Source organism: Canis aureus, chromosome 7, assembly GCF_053574225.1.
Source record: "Canis aureus isolate CA01 chromosome 7, VMU_Caureus_v.1.0, whole genome shotgun sequence".
Taxonomy (NCBI): domain Eukaryota; kingdom Metazoa; phylum Chordata; class Mammalia; order Carnivora; family Canidae; genus Canis; species Canis aureus.
In genome coordinates this window covers 27691103-27711726 of record NC_135617.1, presented here as the reverse complement: position 1 = coordinate 27711726, position 20624 = coordinate 27691103, and the positions used below count along the sequence as shown (strand labels likewise).

The 20624-nt window shown below is 37.3% G+C and overlaps 1 protein-coding gene across 1 annotated transcript in view; it reads right to left on the bottom strand.

Annotated features, from left to right (window-relative positions):
• Positions 1-316: 316 nt before the first annotated feature.
• Positions 317-20624, bottom strand: part of TBX18 (T-box transcription factor 18) — a 28573-nt gene continuing 8265 nt past the window's right edge. Inside the window, exons 5-8 of the mRNA XM_077903180.1 lie at positions 14473-14640; positions 10963-11027; positions 4676-4770; positions 317-3312 (exon numbers count right to left, since the gene is read on the bottom strand). Coding sequence (XP_077759306.1) covers positions 2588-3312; positions 4676-4770; positions 10963-11027; positions 14473-14640 — 1053 coding nt within the window. The 3' untranslated portion in view covers positions 317-2587. The remainder of the gene's footprint in view (positions 3313-4675; positions 4771-10962; positions 11028-14472; positions 14641-20624) is intronic.

The following is a 20624-nucleotide window of genomic DNA, read 5'->3' as shown; positions in this document are numbered from 1 at the left end:
ACTGGTCAGTGGTAAAAGCAGCTCATTCTTGTATCGTTGCCCTTCTCCCCTGGACCAGAAACAAAACATACCACCATGTCCTCCTCTTCTTACATTTGAATTTTCATGTGTTCAACATTTGTCAGGGCTTCACCTTCAATGACATGGTCAGGGCACCAAGAAATTATATTTAGCACATGAAAAATGAATGCCAGACCCATTTCTCCATGCCTTGTACTTGAAAGCTACAAAATTTGTGTTCTGGGTGTTCATATGTGCACTTATTCTTGGAACAACATTTATAGACACTTTAAATGACTACCCTCCAAAGTCATAAAAGGGTTTAGCAACACACTTTAATATATAATTTCTTAAGCACTTTTTAATAAAATACAGATATATAATTATAATTATCAATGCACGTATATCATTTAATATAACGATAAAAGGCTAGTCTTTGAAGTGACATGATGATTAATATTTACAGTAAAACCTAAAGGAAACAGCAATTTGTACAATATTGCTAAATCAAAAAAAAAATTAATAAAAAATTCTACTCATATTATTATGTAATTTCAAATCACCAACAGCAAAAAGGAAAATGCTCTCCCTATTAATACATATGAGTTTAGATCATTACTTTCCATGTTTTCTCAAGACAGAAAACTTTTTGAACTGTACTAAGCACTAAGGCTGGGATGTACTCATGAGGATTTTCCCAAATCTTTGTCAAGCTATTAATACCATACACAAACATCTTCTACGTATCTACCTACCAGAAAGATTTTGTGTCCCTTCGTGCTAATCTTCAATTTAAAAATCAATACTAATTTGATGAACTGTTACAAAATCCATGATGGAAGTTATCAATATCCATAAACAGAGTCACATCCTGTGCAAATATTTTTCAAACAGTTATGTGTCTACATATCTAACAGCCGTGCTGTTTTAAAGTCAAGAAGTAAATCGGGAGGTATACCCTTTCCCTATCTAAAGTAGGGATGAGTTAAAGCAACTCTTTTTAGCACTTAAAGGAAATCTCACTGCTGTAGGTTGACAAATATATGAAAGGTATTAAGTCAATGAACAGACATGTTATTTTAGTTTCTTAACAGACATTTGGTAATGCTCCTCATCATGCATTCTTAGCCTTTCCTACTCATCTCATAATATGCTATCAAAGTTATTTGTTTTGAAATCTTAAACCAAGTATACGTTATTTTAGGAGTTTTTAAAAAATTAATCCTATTTTCTTTTTTTCAGTTTGGAGGCTGAAAATGCTGTTGAGGTTAAAAGTTTTATAGATCCTTTATCATAATTAGTATCTTCCTCCTTCATCCTCTAAGAGGGTCTTTATGGTAATGGACTCTGGCCTTTGCACTACAACCCCCAAAAGACAGATTGCTGGAGATAACCCCCTGAAATTCCTTACAGCGTTATTTAATACCATAAAGGCCTAGAATCTATTTGTTTCGGGAAAGACTCAGACAGAGAAACAAGGTTAAGGAGGGGGGAGGTTTCAATTTGTAGGAGTTACAAGACATAAATAAGTAGCTTAAAGGCCTTTTTCCTTACTTATAGACCACGGGTCAAGAGTCGCAAAGCAAGATGGAAAAAATATCCTCAATGAAAAACCACACTATAAAAACCTAAGGGACAGCTGACAATATTGTTCCTCTTGATTTAAAAAGATAGACATATCTCACTGGAATCAAAGAATTTGAGGTGGATTTATTTTCTTTTTGGCATTCCACTCATATCATATATTCCTTTCCTGGTGAAAATTGGAATTTAAAAATGTTTATAGAACATTCTTTAACGGTCTACTTAAAACTAAATAAAATGAGCAAAAGATCCAAAATACTGGAAATATATTCTCTGCAGATGAATAAATACCTCATACATACCCAATGGGAAGTGAAAAGAAAGTACAAGCCTCTCGTCCACCTTACTTAAGTAAATAATTATCATAGGTTGTGGATTTTTACAGAACTAAATCATCTAGTATCTGTGACAAACAAGACCAACAAGAACCCAAAAGCTAATCCTTCATGATTACAAATGCCTCGGAACTAATACTTAGACCTCAACTGGCTTTTGCATTTGAGGTTCTCACACTGTGCCCAAGAATAACAGAAATCACAAGACTCTGTGTGCTGGTTACTGTTTGTTATCAACACTCAAGTATGAAACTGTGTAGAGCATTTTTCTGATAAATTAAGTTATAAGTCTTGGTCTGGTTAGTATCACTGCCAAGTTTTAAGTTTGCTGTTTGGTTTTTAAAAGAGTCTGAGAATTTTGGCTAAACATACTACTTATGCCAATACCCTGTGCAACTAGATGAAATAGGGAGAAAAAAAAGAGGGAGGATGTGGTTTTGCAGGCTGCAAAACTCCACATGCTATATACAGTATACATATATACCATAGATAATTACAATCTCACCATGAGAAAGTCAAAACACTCAGTGAGCCTTCATGTCCTATTATATGTAAATCTTACAAGCTACTGATACTTTCTTTTCATATTGCTTTCAGAAAAAAGAAAAGGAAAATGAAGAAAAAAATACATTAGACCAATTTGCATATGGTTTAACTTCAAGGATGCATCAGACCATATGTGCAGACACTTGAGATGATGACAGAGTTAAGCTTCCTAGGGTCCTAGAGTCAAAGAAACTCTGCTGACCCCCACTGCTAAGCAGGTGCACTCCTTCCACAGGGGGCAACATCTGCCGATCGGTCATGGTCCCACTCGGTGAGGACCCCAAGAAACTTCCTTGGGAAGAAACAATTTTCTCAGGACTGGCAGCCAGTTTGGGGGATGTAGAGAAATTATATCCATACAAAGCACAGGGGCTGTGTAACCTGAAAGTGTTATAGGAGCCCTGATGGGTCTGGTTAGCAGCAAAGGCGTTGCTGGAGGGTGAAGGCATGATGTATTGAAGCTGGGGAGACATCCCCGAAATTTGCATGGACAAGCTGGTCTGTGGGCAGCTGAAAGTGTCTCCATCAGTGCCACCCATGGACATGTTCACCGAGGTGCTGCTGCTCACGCCCACATAGGAAGGAGTCCTGGGCGCTGCGAAGGTCTCGCCAGTCTGGTTGGTGAGCCTGTTGTAGGTTTCAGCCAAGGAGGTGCTGTATCGGTTGAGGGTGAGGCCCGAGCGGGCACAGGCGGAGTAGTCGGCCGGGGCCAGGCTACACAGCTGGCTGGTGTTGGGCCCCAGATGGAAGGCAGGAGAAGAACAAGGGGAGCCAGACAAAAGATGAGGGTGGGTGGCAGGAACGCCATTCCCAGAGCCTTGGAGCAGTGTGGAAGAACTTGTATTTCCTACAAAAGAAGTTGAAATGTAAAGGGCAAGGACTGCACTGCCATGTTTTCCTTTCAATTTTGTGAACAGGAGCTAGACAATGCTTGTCACCAGGAAGCCCACACTGAATGGTGAAAAGGAGATGGTCTTGGCTCTCAAGGAATTATAATTTACCTGAATTCAGACTGAAATATTTTAGACACAGATCTTCTCAATATTTCTAAAGCAAATGATCTCCCCAGGCAATAATCTTTTTTATTGCAGAAGATAGCAGGACACTACCACATAGAATTTTCACATTTTCTCCTTCCATTACCTTTCCCAAAGTTTTCTGATTTTCTCTAATAGATATCACAAACACTGACTTTCCTGGCAACTTTATAAATTTCATCTTACTCTATCTTGTTCCAAAATTACAGCCATAACCTCTCTTCTTCCCATATTCTTACTCCTTCAGCAGACCTTGTTCTGGGTCAATAGAAGGAAGCAAATTGGTCATAGGATACACCCTGTCTCAAACATATCTGTAGCTTCTCACTAGAAGCTTCTCTGCATCCAATGGCTGTACCACGTAGGGCTATTACAAGAAGGCAGTAGTCTAGAACTTCAACAATCTCATTTCCAACCAGAAAACAGGTGGGTGAATCCCATGCTAACACAAGAGCAGAGGCCCACCAAATAAACAGTCCTGTGAAACAGAGCAGGTGGTTGACCCTGCGTCCAATCAATAACGGAGGTTGTGGCCATCTGCCCTTCTCTGGGTTCACTGGCAGATTGATGTCTGCAAACTTGATGAAACTTAGAGGGAGAATTACAACAGGCCGGATGGGTTGTAAAGCCTTCACAGCTCCAGCAACAGTGTTTTATATAGCTTCTCAAAATCATCTCAAAGCCCAATCCAGTCGATGATAATTATCTAAAACCCAGCATGTTGATTGTCAGTGGGGTGCTGGGCAGGATTGGGTAGACAAAGCCTGAGTGTCGGAGCATGCTGACAGTCCTAAGACAATTATGCTGAAGGAAGTGAAGAACGAAGCTGGCAAGAAAGGGTGAACTGGCACCTGCACCGGTAATTCCCTGTGAGGTAGACCCGGCACAAGAGCCCACAGCCCAACTCTAATTTTAACATGACACTTAAGGGTGAGATAAAGGTCATGAAATATATAAATAGCCTAAAACATCCAAGACTTAACCTACAACCATAAGAGCCATTTTTCTGGTTCCCATCCCCATTCCCCACAGAAAAGAGATGGATCCTGTAATGAGGATATTGGTGATGAGGTTGCCACTGTGGAGGCAAATGATGACAGGTGGATATTTCAGTGCCTGAGCTTCCAGTCAAGAACTGGCTATATATGTGACACAGGAGGCTCTTTGTTTTACCTTGCTTGGGAATCCCAGGGATATCTTCAAAGGTGAGAGTCCGTAGTGAAGGTCTCCAGAATGCATATGACTCCACAAGGGCTTCCAAACCCATTCTAAATAGAAGGATTGGGATGGAGGTGGACAAAAGAAGCCTAGTTAGGAGCAGTTGGAGCTTCCGCCAGTAATAAGCAGCTCAGAACACATCACTGGTGTTGACAGTGTCCCCCCACATTGGTAGGGCTAGGAGCTCGGCATAGGAAAAAAAGAAATGCTTCAGTGATGGGCTACCATTCTGTCACTAGGAGCAGAGGACAATGGAAACCACCCAAGATATCCTGTTAACATTCTCAGAAAACTAAGCTGACCTGGGAGAATAAAAAACTGTCCCTCTGCACTAAGGAGCTCAATTGAAAAGGTCCATCCTAGCTGATGGGAGTCCAAGGCTCTCTGCTGTGATTCAGAGTCCACCCTGCACCCCTGTAACATAACTTCTCCCTCTGATGAGGAAGGCTTTGCCACAAAAGCTTAACCCAGTGAAGCCACTTTTTCCCAAAGAGCCATGTCTGCCATTATTCGGTGCCTTGGTAGCCAGCTTTAGAAGAACACTCATCCAAAGAATACCAACTTCTATCTGGGGGGCACAATCCATCATACCCAGTACAGCCATAATAGGCTCTCCCTCCAACAATAGGAAGTCCAGGGGGGTAGGAGGCAGCACTGACTTCTCAGCCCAACATGCAGGAGGAATACAGAAAGGTGATCTCAAAGGCCAGTATAATATATGGAACTAGTATTAGAATCAAACATTCTTTTCAGGCTCCTACACACACTTAATGAATGGATACTTAAAGAGACGGGTAAGTGGGTTGTAAACTACTTACATGACATATATATATATTTGAAAACAAAGGTAACCACTCTGAATGCATATATCAATGTATATGTCTCCTACTGTGAGTGATTCAGAATCCTCTCCTTGTATTAGAGAATTAAGTTCTGGAAATGAGGCACTTCACTCAACTAGCCCATTCTTAAGACCTCATCAGTCTTCCTTCAACTACCAAAGCCCTAAGCAATTTGTTAATCTTAATATCATTGTGATTTTCATGAAACATAGAGCTCCTTTGTAGGAAATGCCTGCTTTCTGAGTATCAAACAATATTCATACTTCTCTTGTGATACAGTTTTATTTCACACAAATAATCTGTATTTAATGCAAATGTTAAAAAGTGAGTCTTTAATCCCTTGCACTCAACTTGCTACTTCCTCTGGATACCTTGTATCCCCAAATCATGAATTATTAACTAAGACTAGAGGAATCTCCTGCCCCCAGAGTCATACCGCCTACACAACACGGGGAAAACTCTAGGAGCAGCCTGGGTGACTCAGCGGTTTAGCGTCCGCCTTAAGCCCAGGGCTGCCTTCAACCCAGGGCGTTATCCTGGAGACCCGAGATCGAGTCCCATGTCAGGCTCCCCGCATGGAGCCTGCTTCTCCTTCTGCCTGTGTCTCTGCCTCTCTCTCTCTGTCTGTCATGAATAAATAAATAAAATCTTAAAAAAAAACTCTCTAGATACTCGTAGTACATGATATGTGCAGATAAAACATCTTACACAACTTGCCCTACTGTTCTGAGGTTTTCCACACTGAATTTACTTCTTCAGAGTGTTCAGAGTGTAGACTCCATTAATTTGTTGATGTCTGTCATGATTCCATGAAGCGTCACTACCCCATCTTAGTGACATAAGGAGACAGCAATGTGTGTGTGCATGTGTGTGTGTGTGCATGTGGATGGGTGGTATTGAGTCCAAACACAGGCTTGCGTACATGAACCATCCTCACATGAGTCCACATGTGGACCTGACTTATCTCTCAAGTCACAAGTTCAGGGGATGCTACTGTGGGACTGTAGGAGCACTTCAAAGAGCCATCCCCAGCCTCATACAGGTGCTAGCATTGGGCTGTCAAAGGGGAGAGCAGGGCACAGCATGGACCTGCACATGCCTTCCACCAGGGCTGCAGAATCTAGCTTTGGATATAACCAGTGTTCTACAGAGAGAGGACTATTTTATGGTAAGAAAACTGGACTGGGGGTCAGGAGAACTGGGCTGTGGCTGTAACGCATTAAAATTCACTGTGTGACCCTGGGCAAATGTTTTAACCTCCCTGGGCTTCAGTTTCCCACAAAGTGAAGATTAGAACATGAAAGCTCTGCATCCTTTCTTAGCTCTCAAGTTGTTTGCTCCTAAGTGATTTCCAAAACCAGACATCATATCTGTGGCTGACTGCAAGCCAAATGCAAGATCACTCTAACTCAATAATATTTTATACACATTGAAGTATTGATTTGGGGGCAGTTTGGCAGCTTGGTCAGACCCAAAATCCCATGTAGCCTGCAGGTTGCATTTAATACTCAACTAATGAATGCTGGGTACTATTTATCTGATTACTCTATATTTAGCCTGTGCTAGGTTTTATAGCTTTCTAGAAACAAGCTTTTAAAAATGCTAAAGAATGTTAGGACGCAGTTTTGTATAAAACTGCTTTTTTATTGCCACACAGATGAGTTTTAATAATCATAGTTTTAAATATTAAGGATACCAAAGTGGTCATGGAGTGGTCTCGACGAGGAGTTTGCTAAGAGGTAATTAATAAGCATTCACTGGACTTAGATATTTATTAACTATGGAGATGAGCATTATTGCATTATTTGTTTTAGCAGTGTAAACTTTATTATGCTTCAAATACAAATCCATAGACCCATTGGGGAGACATTGATCATCAAAAACCAGTAACCCTAAGCTTTAAAGAGATGCTCTGAAAATGATGTATCTACAAGTGATCTGACTTGGAGCTATTGATATTTTTTTTTGAGGCTGCTGTTTCACACTGCAAGTTCCAGAAAGGATTTCAGATATTTTGCAGGAAACAGTTATAAAATATTTATTAGCTGAATCTGGACTTTTTAAAAAAGGCCTTCATTTTCTCCAGTAATGGAGACTTTTCCCATCTAGTTAAAGAAAAGATAAAAGGCACCTCCTGCAGGAGTGTAGCCAAGGCGATAATTTATACAAGATGCCTTTGAACAATTTCCACATTTTATCACCATCCTAATTTATGCTATCAAATGGCCAAGTTTATTTAGTAAAATGGTTATGTTTTTCCTGAAGTATTTAAAGCAAAGAAATTTCTGTACCTTCCTGAGTAAAAAATTTTATAGGGTCAAACCTAAGGCCTAACTGAAGAATGAAACTATTCTCAGCACATAAATTCTCTTTCACGTAGCAAATGTCTTGCAGGAGAGCTTTTAAGGACTGAAGCTACTGATTCCTATAAAATAGGCTGTAGAACCATAAATAACCAGGAAGGGATAATTTTTAATTAAAGCAAATTGTTTTATAAAGTTTTAAAAAATCACAAGTCCATGTTTATTTCTTGTCCTGCTTAATTTGTTTATTTCATATATGGGGAAAAATAAAAACAAAAATTTATATTAAAAAGTAATAACAATAAGACAACAGACCAAGGGTATTAAAGAAATATAATGAACTTTTCTCCATGGACTTTCTTCTCTATTTATATGAAAAAAATACCACTCCTTCCCCAAGCCCTCAATACCAAGGCACCCTCCAAGTCTTACATATAACTTAAACTCTTTTTTAAGGAAAATAATATGTAAGTTAGAAGTCTTTAAAGCTGACCAAATTCCATCTTCCCCATACATGAGTTTTTGCATTTATCAATGGGAAATGTTAAAATTAGATTTCTAAAAAGAGAATGTTGATTTATATATATTTAGCATTGTGAAATAAGCACTGAAGAGCTATCTATTATTGGCAGGAAAACTAATATTAATGAGACAAAAAGTGAGTAAGAAATGAGTAAGAAAGCTATGTATAGACTCAACATCTTTTTCTTGTACTATGATATTGCTTAAACATTTGGAACAAAACAAAAAATTAAAAATTTCAAGAGTTAAAAACATAATTCATTATGTTCTGTATGACCATGAAAAACTTTAAAAGTTTTAGAGTCAGGGAAGAAATAGTAGCCAGCACCACAGATGCCACACCTATATACATGTAAAATAAAGGGATGGAAAAAATTCATATTGAACCTAGCATTTTGACCCCATCATATCAAACCAAGATTTAGTAGTTAATTTTCACCAATCCCACTGATTTTTTTCACGGAACAAATTCAAATGCCTGTTCATTATGCTGACATTTCTAGAATTCTTACTGGAAACTTATCATATACATCTAATCATCTCACCTCTATTTGTAGGTTTATTCTCTATTGTTATCTATCCAAAAATACACCTTTAAAAATATTTTTAAATGTACAGCTTAAAAAATGAACCGACAGTATACAAGCAGTGTGATTCCCCCAGTGTTGATAGCAGTGTGGTGTCTGCTAGGTCAATCCTACAGGACAGCCTGGACACTGTTCCTGGCTGTATATGCCTCAAGCTGCCTTCCTGGAGTTCCAGTGAGCTTTAATAAATGTATTCACTGCTTAAGGAAAATAACAAAATCAAAGACTCTTAAATGGATAAATACTGCACTGCTTTACCAAAACCACAAGAAGACCCCACCAGAGTATTTATCAATGTAGAAGTCACCCCAAAGTCTCCTATTACCCCTCACTAGTGACCTTCTCAGTTACGAAAATATTCAACTTTTAGAAACTCCTCTGGAAGGGCACCTGGGTGGCTCAGTTCGTTAAGCATCTGTCTTCAGCTCAGGTCATGATCCCAGGGTCCTGGGATCCAGCCCCAGGTTGGGCTCCCTGCTTAGTGGGGAGTCTGTTTCTCCAGCCACATGCCAACCCACCCCCTCACCATACTTGCTTTCTCTCAAATAAATAAATAAAATATTTTTTTAAAAAAAGAAACTCCTCTGGACAGAAAAGTTAACCAACAGCTAATGTAACATAACAAAAGCCAAGCAAAGCTGTTCTTACATTAAAACAAAACATCTAAAAAGACAGAGTAATTTCGATATCTCAGACAACAGGTATTATAGGAATACCTGCAAATCTTCCTACAGAATGAAGAATTTCAGAGGAAATTATTGTCCTATTATTAGTTTTGTTGATGTACCTGCACTAAATTAAAGTCTACTCTACTCTTCATGCATTTCAGCTGCATTTTAGTACTCATGTTGCATGGTGTTTAAAGAATGCCACTGTATATGAGTGTGTTCTGCAAGCACTTTAGTGTATTCTGAGAAAAGATCTGTCTGCACCAACCTTGCCTGAATAATCAGCTGAAAGAAACTAAAAATCTGGACTACCACCTGATTGTTTTCTCTACAATTTTAACTCACAAACTGTCCCTAAAACAATACAATTGAGGATTTCGACTTCCTGTAGACATAGCCTATACCAACTTTTCAAGAATACCAAGTTTTCAAGAAATATTAGAATAATTCGTGGAGTAAAGTCATAAAAATTACTCAAATATTTCTTTTTAAAAGGTTTAAAAACATTTAAGTCAAAGCCTTACCCTGAAGAGGCATCTGGAGCACGTTAGTCTATTATTACTCTCTATTACTATCAATACTTATTTTAGAAAATGTTGCACCAAACTATATTGGAATAGAATCATATCAATAAATTCAGAAACTCTTGGCACACAGACAAGGGTGATCTGCTTCTTGATAAAAGTTATAGAGTGGAATTCATTATTGTTGCTCTCCCTCCTAGTACAAACACTATAAAACACAACACAGAAAAAATAAACAAGTGTGTGGCTGTCAGCACAGCCAAGACAAATTTGGAAACTGAAGAACATGAGCTCTGTTGGCAATGGGGAGTAGTTTCATATTCTAGTTGGAAATCTGAGAAAACAAGAAATCCTATCATAAACCAAAGATAGAATCAATAGATTGTTATGACATCACTAAGCAAATTATAAACCAACAGCGATGCAGAGAGGCTATTGACTTATAATACTGAAGCCCCAGGGCACAGAGGGCAGGCTATCAACTTAAGATACTGAAACCCCTGAGTCCTGAAGGGGCAGCTTTCCTCAAGGTTCCTACAAAAGTGGTATGCACTGTGCACCCTGAGAACTTGCATTTTTCAGCCAGAATCACACATCAAAGTTCACCTTAGGAATTGGCAAGCCATAGCACTACAACCAAAATTAAGTTATATCCAAGGCCCAGTGGTAGTGACAAATTTTAATCCGTATCAGAAAATTATTTCAAAGCCATGTCAGTAAACTGTTATAATGGAAAATTCACAACAAAAAGTCAAATATGTTTATTGGAGCCAGAATGTTCTTCACTAAATCTTACCTGTTACGCCCAGAGTCTCGAAAGCCTTTGGCAAAAGGATTCCTATCTATCTTCAGGCGAGTAATCTACAGAATACAAAAAAAAAAAAAAATCATATCAAATATTATAAATGTCAAGTAAGGTAATTCAAAAAAGAAATGGTGGAAGAACTACAAGTAATTTCAAAATAGACTGTGTTCCTCTCCCCTATTTCTCCAGTATTTTACTCCCTTAGCTGCAAAGCCAGAAGAAAATTTTAGAAATCTCCTAGACATTCATCTGCTATGAAAGACATTCCCACCTGCAAATAAAACTCTGTAAATAAAAAATAAATAAATAAATAAATAAATAAATAAATAAATAAATAAATAAAACTCTGTAAATAAAATCTGTTTTGCTTTTAATATCATAGAGAAAGAAATTCTGAATCGTGTGTTGATAACAACTTGTCCTTTGTTTGACAATCCCCCTGAACTAAAGCTCTTCATCTTAACTTTGTGACATGGTTTAATCCTGTTTCTCTTAGTAACAGGTAACAGCTAATATCCAACTTCTATTTAGTCAAGTTATTTATACACTTGAATGTTGTTAAGCTCCTACGCATCCCTCTGTTCTTCAGAATTAGGTAACATATACTTCTTCAAGTTTTCTGCCTCTGTATTTTTGTCTCTCTTTGAATCATCTTTATGGCTCACATTTGAAAATTTTATTCTTTCCTCTATTTTCTGCTGAGTCCTGACCTAGTCAGAGCCAAACAGTGAATGTCTAACCAGAGCTAACCACTACTGGAAGGTTCTAATGAGATTAAATCTTATTCATGAAGTAGAAATAAATGATGCTTTAATTTTAACAGAAATTTGGGGGTGGAATTTTTACAAATGGTCTAATCATCTCCATTATATATATATATATATATTTTTTTATTTCTACCATCGCGTAATTGACACTAATAATAACATCTATTTCTTAATAGGTCTCCACCTTGCTCAGAGGAAGTTACAGCCTATTTTCTAAGAAGTACATCATGCTTTGTCTTCTAAGCTCTTTGGCTTAGTGGAATCTACAAAGTTAATGAACACACTTCTGATGGTACCATTTTGGCTAAGGACAAATGAACGCTGTTGGTTAACACTAGGGCCAAGAAAAGGCATCTCTGAAATGTATCTGCAATGCCTCTATATTCTCCTGTGTGTGTTCTCAGCCATCCTCCAATTAGCTACACGACACTTGACATACATGTGCTCCACAGGATATTGTCTTAGCATGTGAATAAAACTACATTATAAAGGCTATAATATAAGGGTATGCTAATAAATTCAGCATGTCTGCCATTCATTGAAGGAATTCTTTATAGTTCATTATAACTTAAGTATTTGTTCATTTAAATAATATTTAAATAACATTAAATAATTTACATGTTCATTTAAAATAGCATTTCAAAAAAGAGTACAGATTTACATAATGGTGCCTTGTCTGAATATAGATATGTTACTACTGCCAATATTTTTATTACTGAGTGCATACTATGTATGCTTACTAAGAATTTTATACATATATTTCATTCTCATCTCAATTTATATGTAATTATCCCAATCTTATGTTTTCTTTTAAACAGAGGCCTAAGTTTCCTATGATCTTAAGGTTACTTGGCCATAGAACTAGGCTGGGACCCTAGGCTTCAGAACCCCATGCTATTAACCACCAAGCTAAGCTGCTTTACCAATTTTCCATGAGTTCTTAAAATAGGAGCCAGGAAGCAAAAAATTAACATCATTGTATTTGGTCATCAACAATGTCCCTTCTAATTTTTTTACCCTATTAATTGATTTGTCAAAGTTTGTCAATTGGTATCAGTCAACATGTACCAAAAAGCCCACTGCATCATGTTTATTGTATCACAGAGGCTGGGAGAAAATACACATTTGACATAGTTCATTTGTTTGTGTTTGAGAGATAGAAAAAGAGACAGATAAACTGGGGTTGCTTAAAAGGTCCTAAATGTCTCTGCTCTCTTCTCCTCATACATAATGTTTTTCCTAAAAAATAAATAAATAAAAATTCATTTTCTAAACTTAACATATTTTAAGAACCTCCTCCTAATTCTCTCCAGTCCTTCTAAAGGCTAACTTAAGGTGCTTCCTCAAAGCCTATAAAGAGCATGACAATGTGAGTGAGAGGACAGGATGGCTTCGGCTATGGGACTGGCAGCTCACATGGATGAGAGCAGATGCACCCCCCAGGCCTAAAGGAGGTTGTAGGGGCAGGACCCAAATCTCTTTATAAGCTTTAAAACAACAAAAAACACAACTGAGAAATTATAAAGCCTTAAAATGTAAATAAATGTAAAAAGAAGACCTAAAATAATTCTCCTAATCACTAAAATTAAAAAAAAAAAAGTCTATCACAGACCACATCAGTCTCAATTACATCACTATTTTTTATGAAAACTGGCCATAACCGCATGGACTAAATAACTGCCTTGAATCAATTTTCTACCTACTAGACACAGACTTAAAGAAATATATATGCTTACCTATGTTGAAAAGAAATATATCACTTTTGAAATTATTACTAATTTTATGAAAAGATTACTCCACAGCTGAGGACCTCTCAGGCTATAAGCATATATATCACCCTCTGTCACAATTAAAATGTATCTTGAAAGAAATAGCCTTTTTTGTATATACCAAAATGACTACGTAAGATAAATGCTTCTGAAATATTTCCTATAATACATGGGTTATAGTTTTAAAATAATGTGAGTTATCAAATCCCATGTTCTATGATCAATTCAGGTTTCATATTCTATGTGCCAATTTCCTAGGCAGTACATATGCTTTTTTTTAAGAGAGAGAGCGAGGGCAGCCCAGGTGGCTCAGTGGTTTAGCACCACCTTCAGCCCAGGGCGTGATCCTGGAGACCTGGGATCGAGTCCCACATCAGGCTCCTTGCATGGAGCCTGCTTCTCCCTCTGCCTGTGTCTCTGCCTCTCTCTCTCTGTCTCTGTTTCTCTCGTGAATAAATAAATTTTAAAAATCTTAAAAAAAAAAAAAACAAAAACAGAGAGAGCGAGTTAGTGCAGGGGAGGGGCAGAGGGAGAGAGAGAATCTCAAGCAGACTCCATGCCCAGTGCTGAGCCTGACACAGGGCTCCATCTCATGACCCTGAGATCATGAGCTGAGCCAAAATTAAGAGTCAGACACTCAACTGACTAAGCTACCAAGGAGCCCCCACATGCTCTTTAATCTTAATTATGACATCATGATTTGACATCTCAAAATGGAATGCAAACCTACATTGTTAATCATGAGACACATTCTTATCTAAAGAAATTCTCACTCTAAGTAGCCTTACTTGGGGATTCATGGATAAAAAATTATTTATATATACACACATACACATCCTGGAGGTCTTCTATGGCAATTGCTTTTTGACACTTCATAACATTTAGATACAGTGAAAAGGATAGCTAGCTTTCTATTGACACCTGAAATGAAAAGTCTAGAAAGACAGCAATTCTGAGAACAGTACCTGCTGATTCTGATAGGCAGTGACAGTCGTGAAGACAGTTTCTGGAAAGGAGAATGCCTTTACTCCCTCCCCAGACGGAACAGGCTTGATGGGAGAAAGATCATCCCCACAGTCTTTACGGATGACATGGACCCGTGGTTGGTATTTGTGCATAGAATGAAGGATAATCTGTGTCAAGGAAAGAAAGCCAAATATATCAGGAACTTCTGCCCAATCTCAGCACCATGACTAAATATTTAATGTGTAAAATAAATCCCAGTTGGAAATGAAAATTTCCAAAGATGCAGAAGTGCCAATTTAATACAGTATGTCAAAATTAGAAAGAGAGGACTAAGAAGTTATTTGTAAAATATGCATAAAAATACAAAAGGAAAAAAATCGTTATTTTGGTGGAACTCTGCATACAACCATGAACGTAACATCTAATTTTCTGTTTCTGAAAACATAAGAATAAATTCATCAGCATTTTATTTATAATGAGCCAAAGGGAACATAACAGTCCAAACAGTAAAACTAAAAATAGAGATTGAAATGATTATTTAAATTCTACCACACCCATCCCCTGAAAATAAGTATTTGCACACCACAGTTTTCTTCAGATAACATTCTTCCACTATGGTGATGGCAACGTGTCCAGTCAAGGGCAAAAGGAATTTTAAGGATACCCAGGAATCTGCCTTATGTGTGGCTTACAACATCCCTGGTTTGTCTGGAGAACCTAGGGTTCATACCTCCACCACAGAGAAACTCCCAAAACCCAGGCACCTAGGGATAGAAAAGCTGTTGCACTCAAACTCTTCTAGGGAAATCGGATAATATGGTTCAACTATCCTCTACACTATGATTCCAATTCTGAGAATTTATCCAAGAAACTATTTCCAAAAAAAAAAAAAAAGGCATTTCATGTATAGAGATGAGCAGTGAACCATCTTATAACAGTGAAGAAACTACAAGCCACTTACATGAGTAGATTGGTTAGGTAAATCAAAGTCCATGCAACGGAATAGATGTTATTCAGCCATTACTAAGTGCTATTTGGGACATTTTTAACCACAAAATAAAATGTTTCTTTTTAAATCTTAAATGATCCAATTTGTTTATAAACTTACCACAACTGCATGAAAACAGACTGTAAAAAGGACCCACAGAAAGATATAAACAGTGATCATCTCTGGATAATGGGATTGTGGGTGAATTTTTTTTCTTTTTCTTTATGTTTTATGCTTCAAGGTATTGGAGGTAGAATACAGAAACAGCCTTATCCAATGAAATTTTCTATTTGCCGCTGGACATCTACATTCGGGTTTTTGTTAATGAGTTCAGTTAATAAAGCTCTATCTTCCCTGAGTTACACGATTTGAATTCAGGTCAATGGGAGTCACTGAAAGTCACTGAAAAATGAAATGGGTCACTGGGAGTTTTGAGAAGAAATTCTTAAAGAGAGTCTTGGAGAAACACTGTAGTTGACCTGTCTCCTGTTTTGCAGGATACAGGCAGCGTAATAATGCCAAATTCAGAATATTTGGTCAGCCCCAAAACAAATAGCCCTATACCTGGAGAGCATGTTTGCTGCCACAAAAGGAAGCCTTTACTCCCTGGCAGTAATCAGTGTGATGGTCAGTTTTGCTTTGTTTTGTTTTTTACCCCCAAATTTTCTTTCTATCAGTGGAAGAGATGCCTGGATGGCAGATCTAATGACAGTGCCCACCAGACTTGCTTGATGGGGGCAAAGGGGTGCAGTGTGAATATAAGAAAAGAATAAGAGAACACAATAGCCCTCAGGTCACCTGTGGATATATACATGGATCTGCAACCTCTGGAAAAGTCTCTTTCCAGGTCTAAAAAAAGGACATAACTTCAGTAACCCATTAGCGGCTCACAAAAGTCAGTTTAAAGGGTTGCAACCAAAAATTTTTTAAATAAATAAAATTATAAAGTAGAAACGTAGAGTGTGCTCCTTATAGTAACGATAAGTACTATTGTGTAAAACACCATTTTCCTTGCATGTCTTTACACCAGGTCATAATGTAACGTGTACATCTGGTTATGTGAGTCAGGTAAAAAGTCTGAAAAACACAGATGCAAGACCTATTCTAATGACTCTAATGATCAGCAAATTCCAGAGTAAAAGAGAAATTAGAGAAAGCTACCTTATATCAAACAAACAAAAATAAGTACATAACTAATTTCAAAAGACTAAAACAAAACAAATTGACTGGAATGAAGGAAATAAACACTGATTCAGGTTTCTACTTACAGGTTGATGAACATAGGTTCTTGTTTTATGAAGTCTTTGTTCTCTCAAGCAGATTCTCCATATAGTATATATACTTAAATTTTATTTCTTTCTATCCTTACAGAATTTCCAAAATCACATAAGGTGGGGTATACTGAAGTAGGGTATAGAAATAGCTGATGTCTACCTATGTCTGCACATTAAAGGGCACATGCCACCAGAAATTTAGAGATTGTCCCAGCAAAATAACATACTTTCAATATTATCTAGAGGAATTTAGTATATCCCCAGATGTTTTCAGGGAACGTTGAACAAGCCTCAGTTCATCTGGATAAAACAGCATTATTTGCTTCTTAATGATCTATCAAACTTACAATGATGAGTGATCAATAACATTCTGCTTATTTAATAAAACAAGTAGAACCTTGGTCTTACAAACAAGGAAACCACAATGATAATGCTGAAATTCAAATAATTATATCTGATCTGCATGTTCCATGCTCTCTGTTCCATTTAAAGGGAGGATTTTTTTTTTTCCTTTTTGGCATTACCTAGTAACAGTCACATGGTCTAATATTCATAAACACAGAGTGCTGTCCCATGTGCAGGTTAATATACATCTTTCCACTCTAAAGACACTAGTTTTAAGTCAAAAGAAGCACAATATTACTTATCTTTCATGTGAAAGGACCTAAAGTGCCTGAAGTTTGACAGACATGCCAAATTATCTTAATTTTTTTAAGATATATTGATTTATTTGAGAGAGAGAACAGCAGGGAGAGGCAGAGGATAGAGTCCCAAGTGGACTCCCTACTGAGAGTACAGTTCAACACCAGGCTTGATCTCACAATCCTGAGATCATGACCTGAGCCAAAATGAAGAGTCAGACACTTAACCGACTGAGGCACCCAGCTGCCCCTCTAATTTTTTAGGGAAATATTTTCCTCCAGACATCAAATTCCAGATGAATAGGGAAACATGCGCACAATGAGAAGGAAATATCTTACCCAAGCATGCTAACCATCTGCACATTGGTAGCCCAAGGACCAGTCTTAGATTCTATACAATTCAATGTAAAGCTGGCTACAGATTCCCCAAGGAGTAAGGAGAGATTATAAAGTCTTTACAACTTTAGTCTTTACAAGATTAGTTGTAAAGTGACAGGACATTTAGTCTAGATTCTTACCAATATTGGTGAATATTGGGAAAATGGTATTGGTATTTGGGAAAATGAACAATCCCTGGTATTTGGGAAAATGAAGTCACATTAAGGAAAACCCAATGGCATATAATTTCATGTCTCATTCAGTTCTAGGTCCAGTCATAGCCCTGTGAGGATGTGCTTTCTACATTAAACACACTGTGTTTAATAAAAGTCCCAAGTCTACAGGCAGTTCTCAGGTCACTATATTGAATGCTTGTATACCTTTAGCAGAGTATAAAACTGGGAACTGAGAGGCCAAAAAAGTCAAAGCAAGTTAGAAAGGAAATTAGAAAAATCATCTCTCATTTGAGTCTACAGCTTGATTAATTGGAAATTAGTGTACTTCCTTTAGAACTTGGGGGCGAGAGAACCTCAACCCTATGATGGCAGATGGGTGAGTCCTTGAGAGGTCTGTGCATGAGGAAAAGGACGAGTGAATTAGAAAGTCCCACCATAATGGTACTACTGTCTTCCTAGATACTCAATCACAACAATGGCATAAGGAACAAATTCCTAACCTCTAATCTAACCTCATTTGGGGTCTTCAAACTGAGTCAATAAATACAATAGACACAATAGGAGGTCCTCATGAAACCTTCCCAATCTCTCCTGACTGGAATAATGAGGCGTCTGTATCTCTCTGAGCCAACAACATGATTATCTGTGTGTACGTCTTCTCTCTCCATCTAGGCTAGATCACTGAAGGCAGAGACTATGGCTTTTTATGTTATACTATATTTTACAAAGTCTTAAAAATTACTTTCTTTTAAATAAATAATGGAAAAGAGCACTTTTCTTCCTATATACTCCTCTGGTACCAACTGATTCATACATTTTTACCAAGTGCAAAAGCAATTTTCTTGCTTCAGAAATGGACAGGTACCTATCTTTCTCTCCCTTTTTCCACATTCAGTAATTACCTCCCTGTATTTCAAAGTATTACATTCAGCCACAACCTTAGAAGAAAAATTTCACTGAGAGATGACACATTTCTCTAGATTTTGCCTGTTTTCTGCTATGTTTTTGTTTTTCCTAAAAGTAAAATACTGTAATTATTTAAACACAAATATGGATGTTGCTATAAGGAATTTTTTAAATGAGGTTAACATTTATTTTTCAATAAGATTTCGTTAGTTCATTTATTTCAGAGGGACAGAGAGAGAATGAGAGCAAGCTTACAAGCAGGGAGAGGGGCAAAGGGAGAAGGAGAACCTAAGCAGATTCCGCACTGAATGCAGAGCCCAATGCAGGGCTCAATCTCACAACCCTGAGATCAGAACCTGAGCAGAAATCAAGAGTCAGATGCTCAACCAATCTACTGGGCCACCCAGGCACTCCTAGATAAGGTTAACATTTAAATCAGTAGACTTTGAGTGTAGCAGATTATTCTCCATAACATGGGTGGGCTTTATCCAATCAGTTGAAAGCCTTAATAGAAACAGACTGAGATCCTCTGAGGAAGAAGGAATTTTGCCATGAGACTACCTTCATGCTTGAGAGGCAACATCAACCCTTTCCTGGGTCCTAAGCCTGCTCGCCTGCCCTGTAGATCTAGGACCTACCACCTCTGCCACAATTATGTGAGCCAATACCTTAAATAAATCTCTCTCTTTGCATATATTTATACACATTCTATTGGTTCTGTTTCTCTAGAGAATACTGTTTTATGTAAGGTCTGGTGAAATTACAAATAAAATTGTAGAAACAAATTACTAGATTTATATCAAATGTTCCTGACACACTAAGTATTATATATAAAGGCAATAATTTGCTCTGAAAGAATTAGAAAGTGGCCATATTGATTTAAATTACTTTTAAAAAGGCACTTTACATATGACAGTGTATAGTTTTTAGACCAAATTATCTTTTTTAAAAGATATGTTCTCAAACTGTAGAACTGAGAAAAGTAAAGGATATTTAAACTTTTGAAAACAAGTCACACTTACTGGCATTATTTTTTAGTTTTCTACTCCAAAAACCTAAGACCCCTCAATGAACATGCTGGCGACATTTCAGGCAGCTCCCTCAATCACACAGTAGAGACTAGCGTTCCTTCGTTGAAGTGAAAAGTAACTGCTACTACTTGACTGTGTACATAAAGAATAAAAAGAATAGAAATGAAGTAATACACTAAAATATAGGGCATGGAGTTGGATTCAGAAATGAAATCTACTATACTTCTCTGATTTTGTTTTAAATCAGCTTGTCAAACACAAGCAATGTAAGATAGTTGTATCTTAAAAATCTAGACACTGAATTTGTACCACAATAAAATTTATACTTGAATGCTTTTATTAATATCAATTGCTTAAGACAGTTCCTAGCAACTTGCAAATCACATCTCATCATAACTGTATTACTCGTTTATGACAGTTTGCATTTTTGTTTTAAAAGATTTGCTCATAAACATGTTACTTTTACGTTACCCTTTGAGAAATGAACTAGGTGGTATGTATGATGTACTCTTCAAAAGACATTTCAATCTTGCCTCCATTAAAACCCTTTCAAATAACAAAAACCTAATAGAAATGCTAGCTTTTGATGGAAATCAGCATATACCCAGACTTATTTATTAAAATAATAACGTAGAAATCTTGCCTAGGAACAATATTGTATGACAATAAGGGTGCTAAAAATCACTACATTATTAGAACGACTGACTTTGACTTAGGCATCATGTTTTAAGACTAAAAGGAATTGTTATTGTAACAT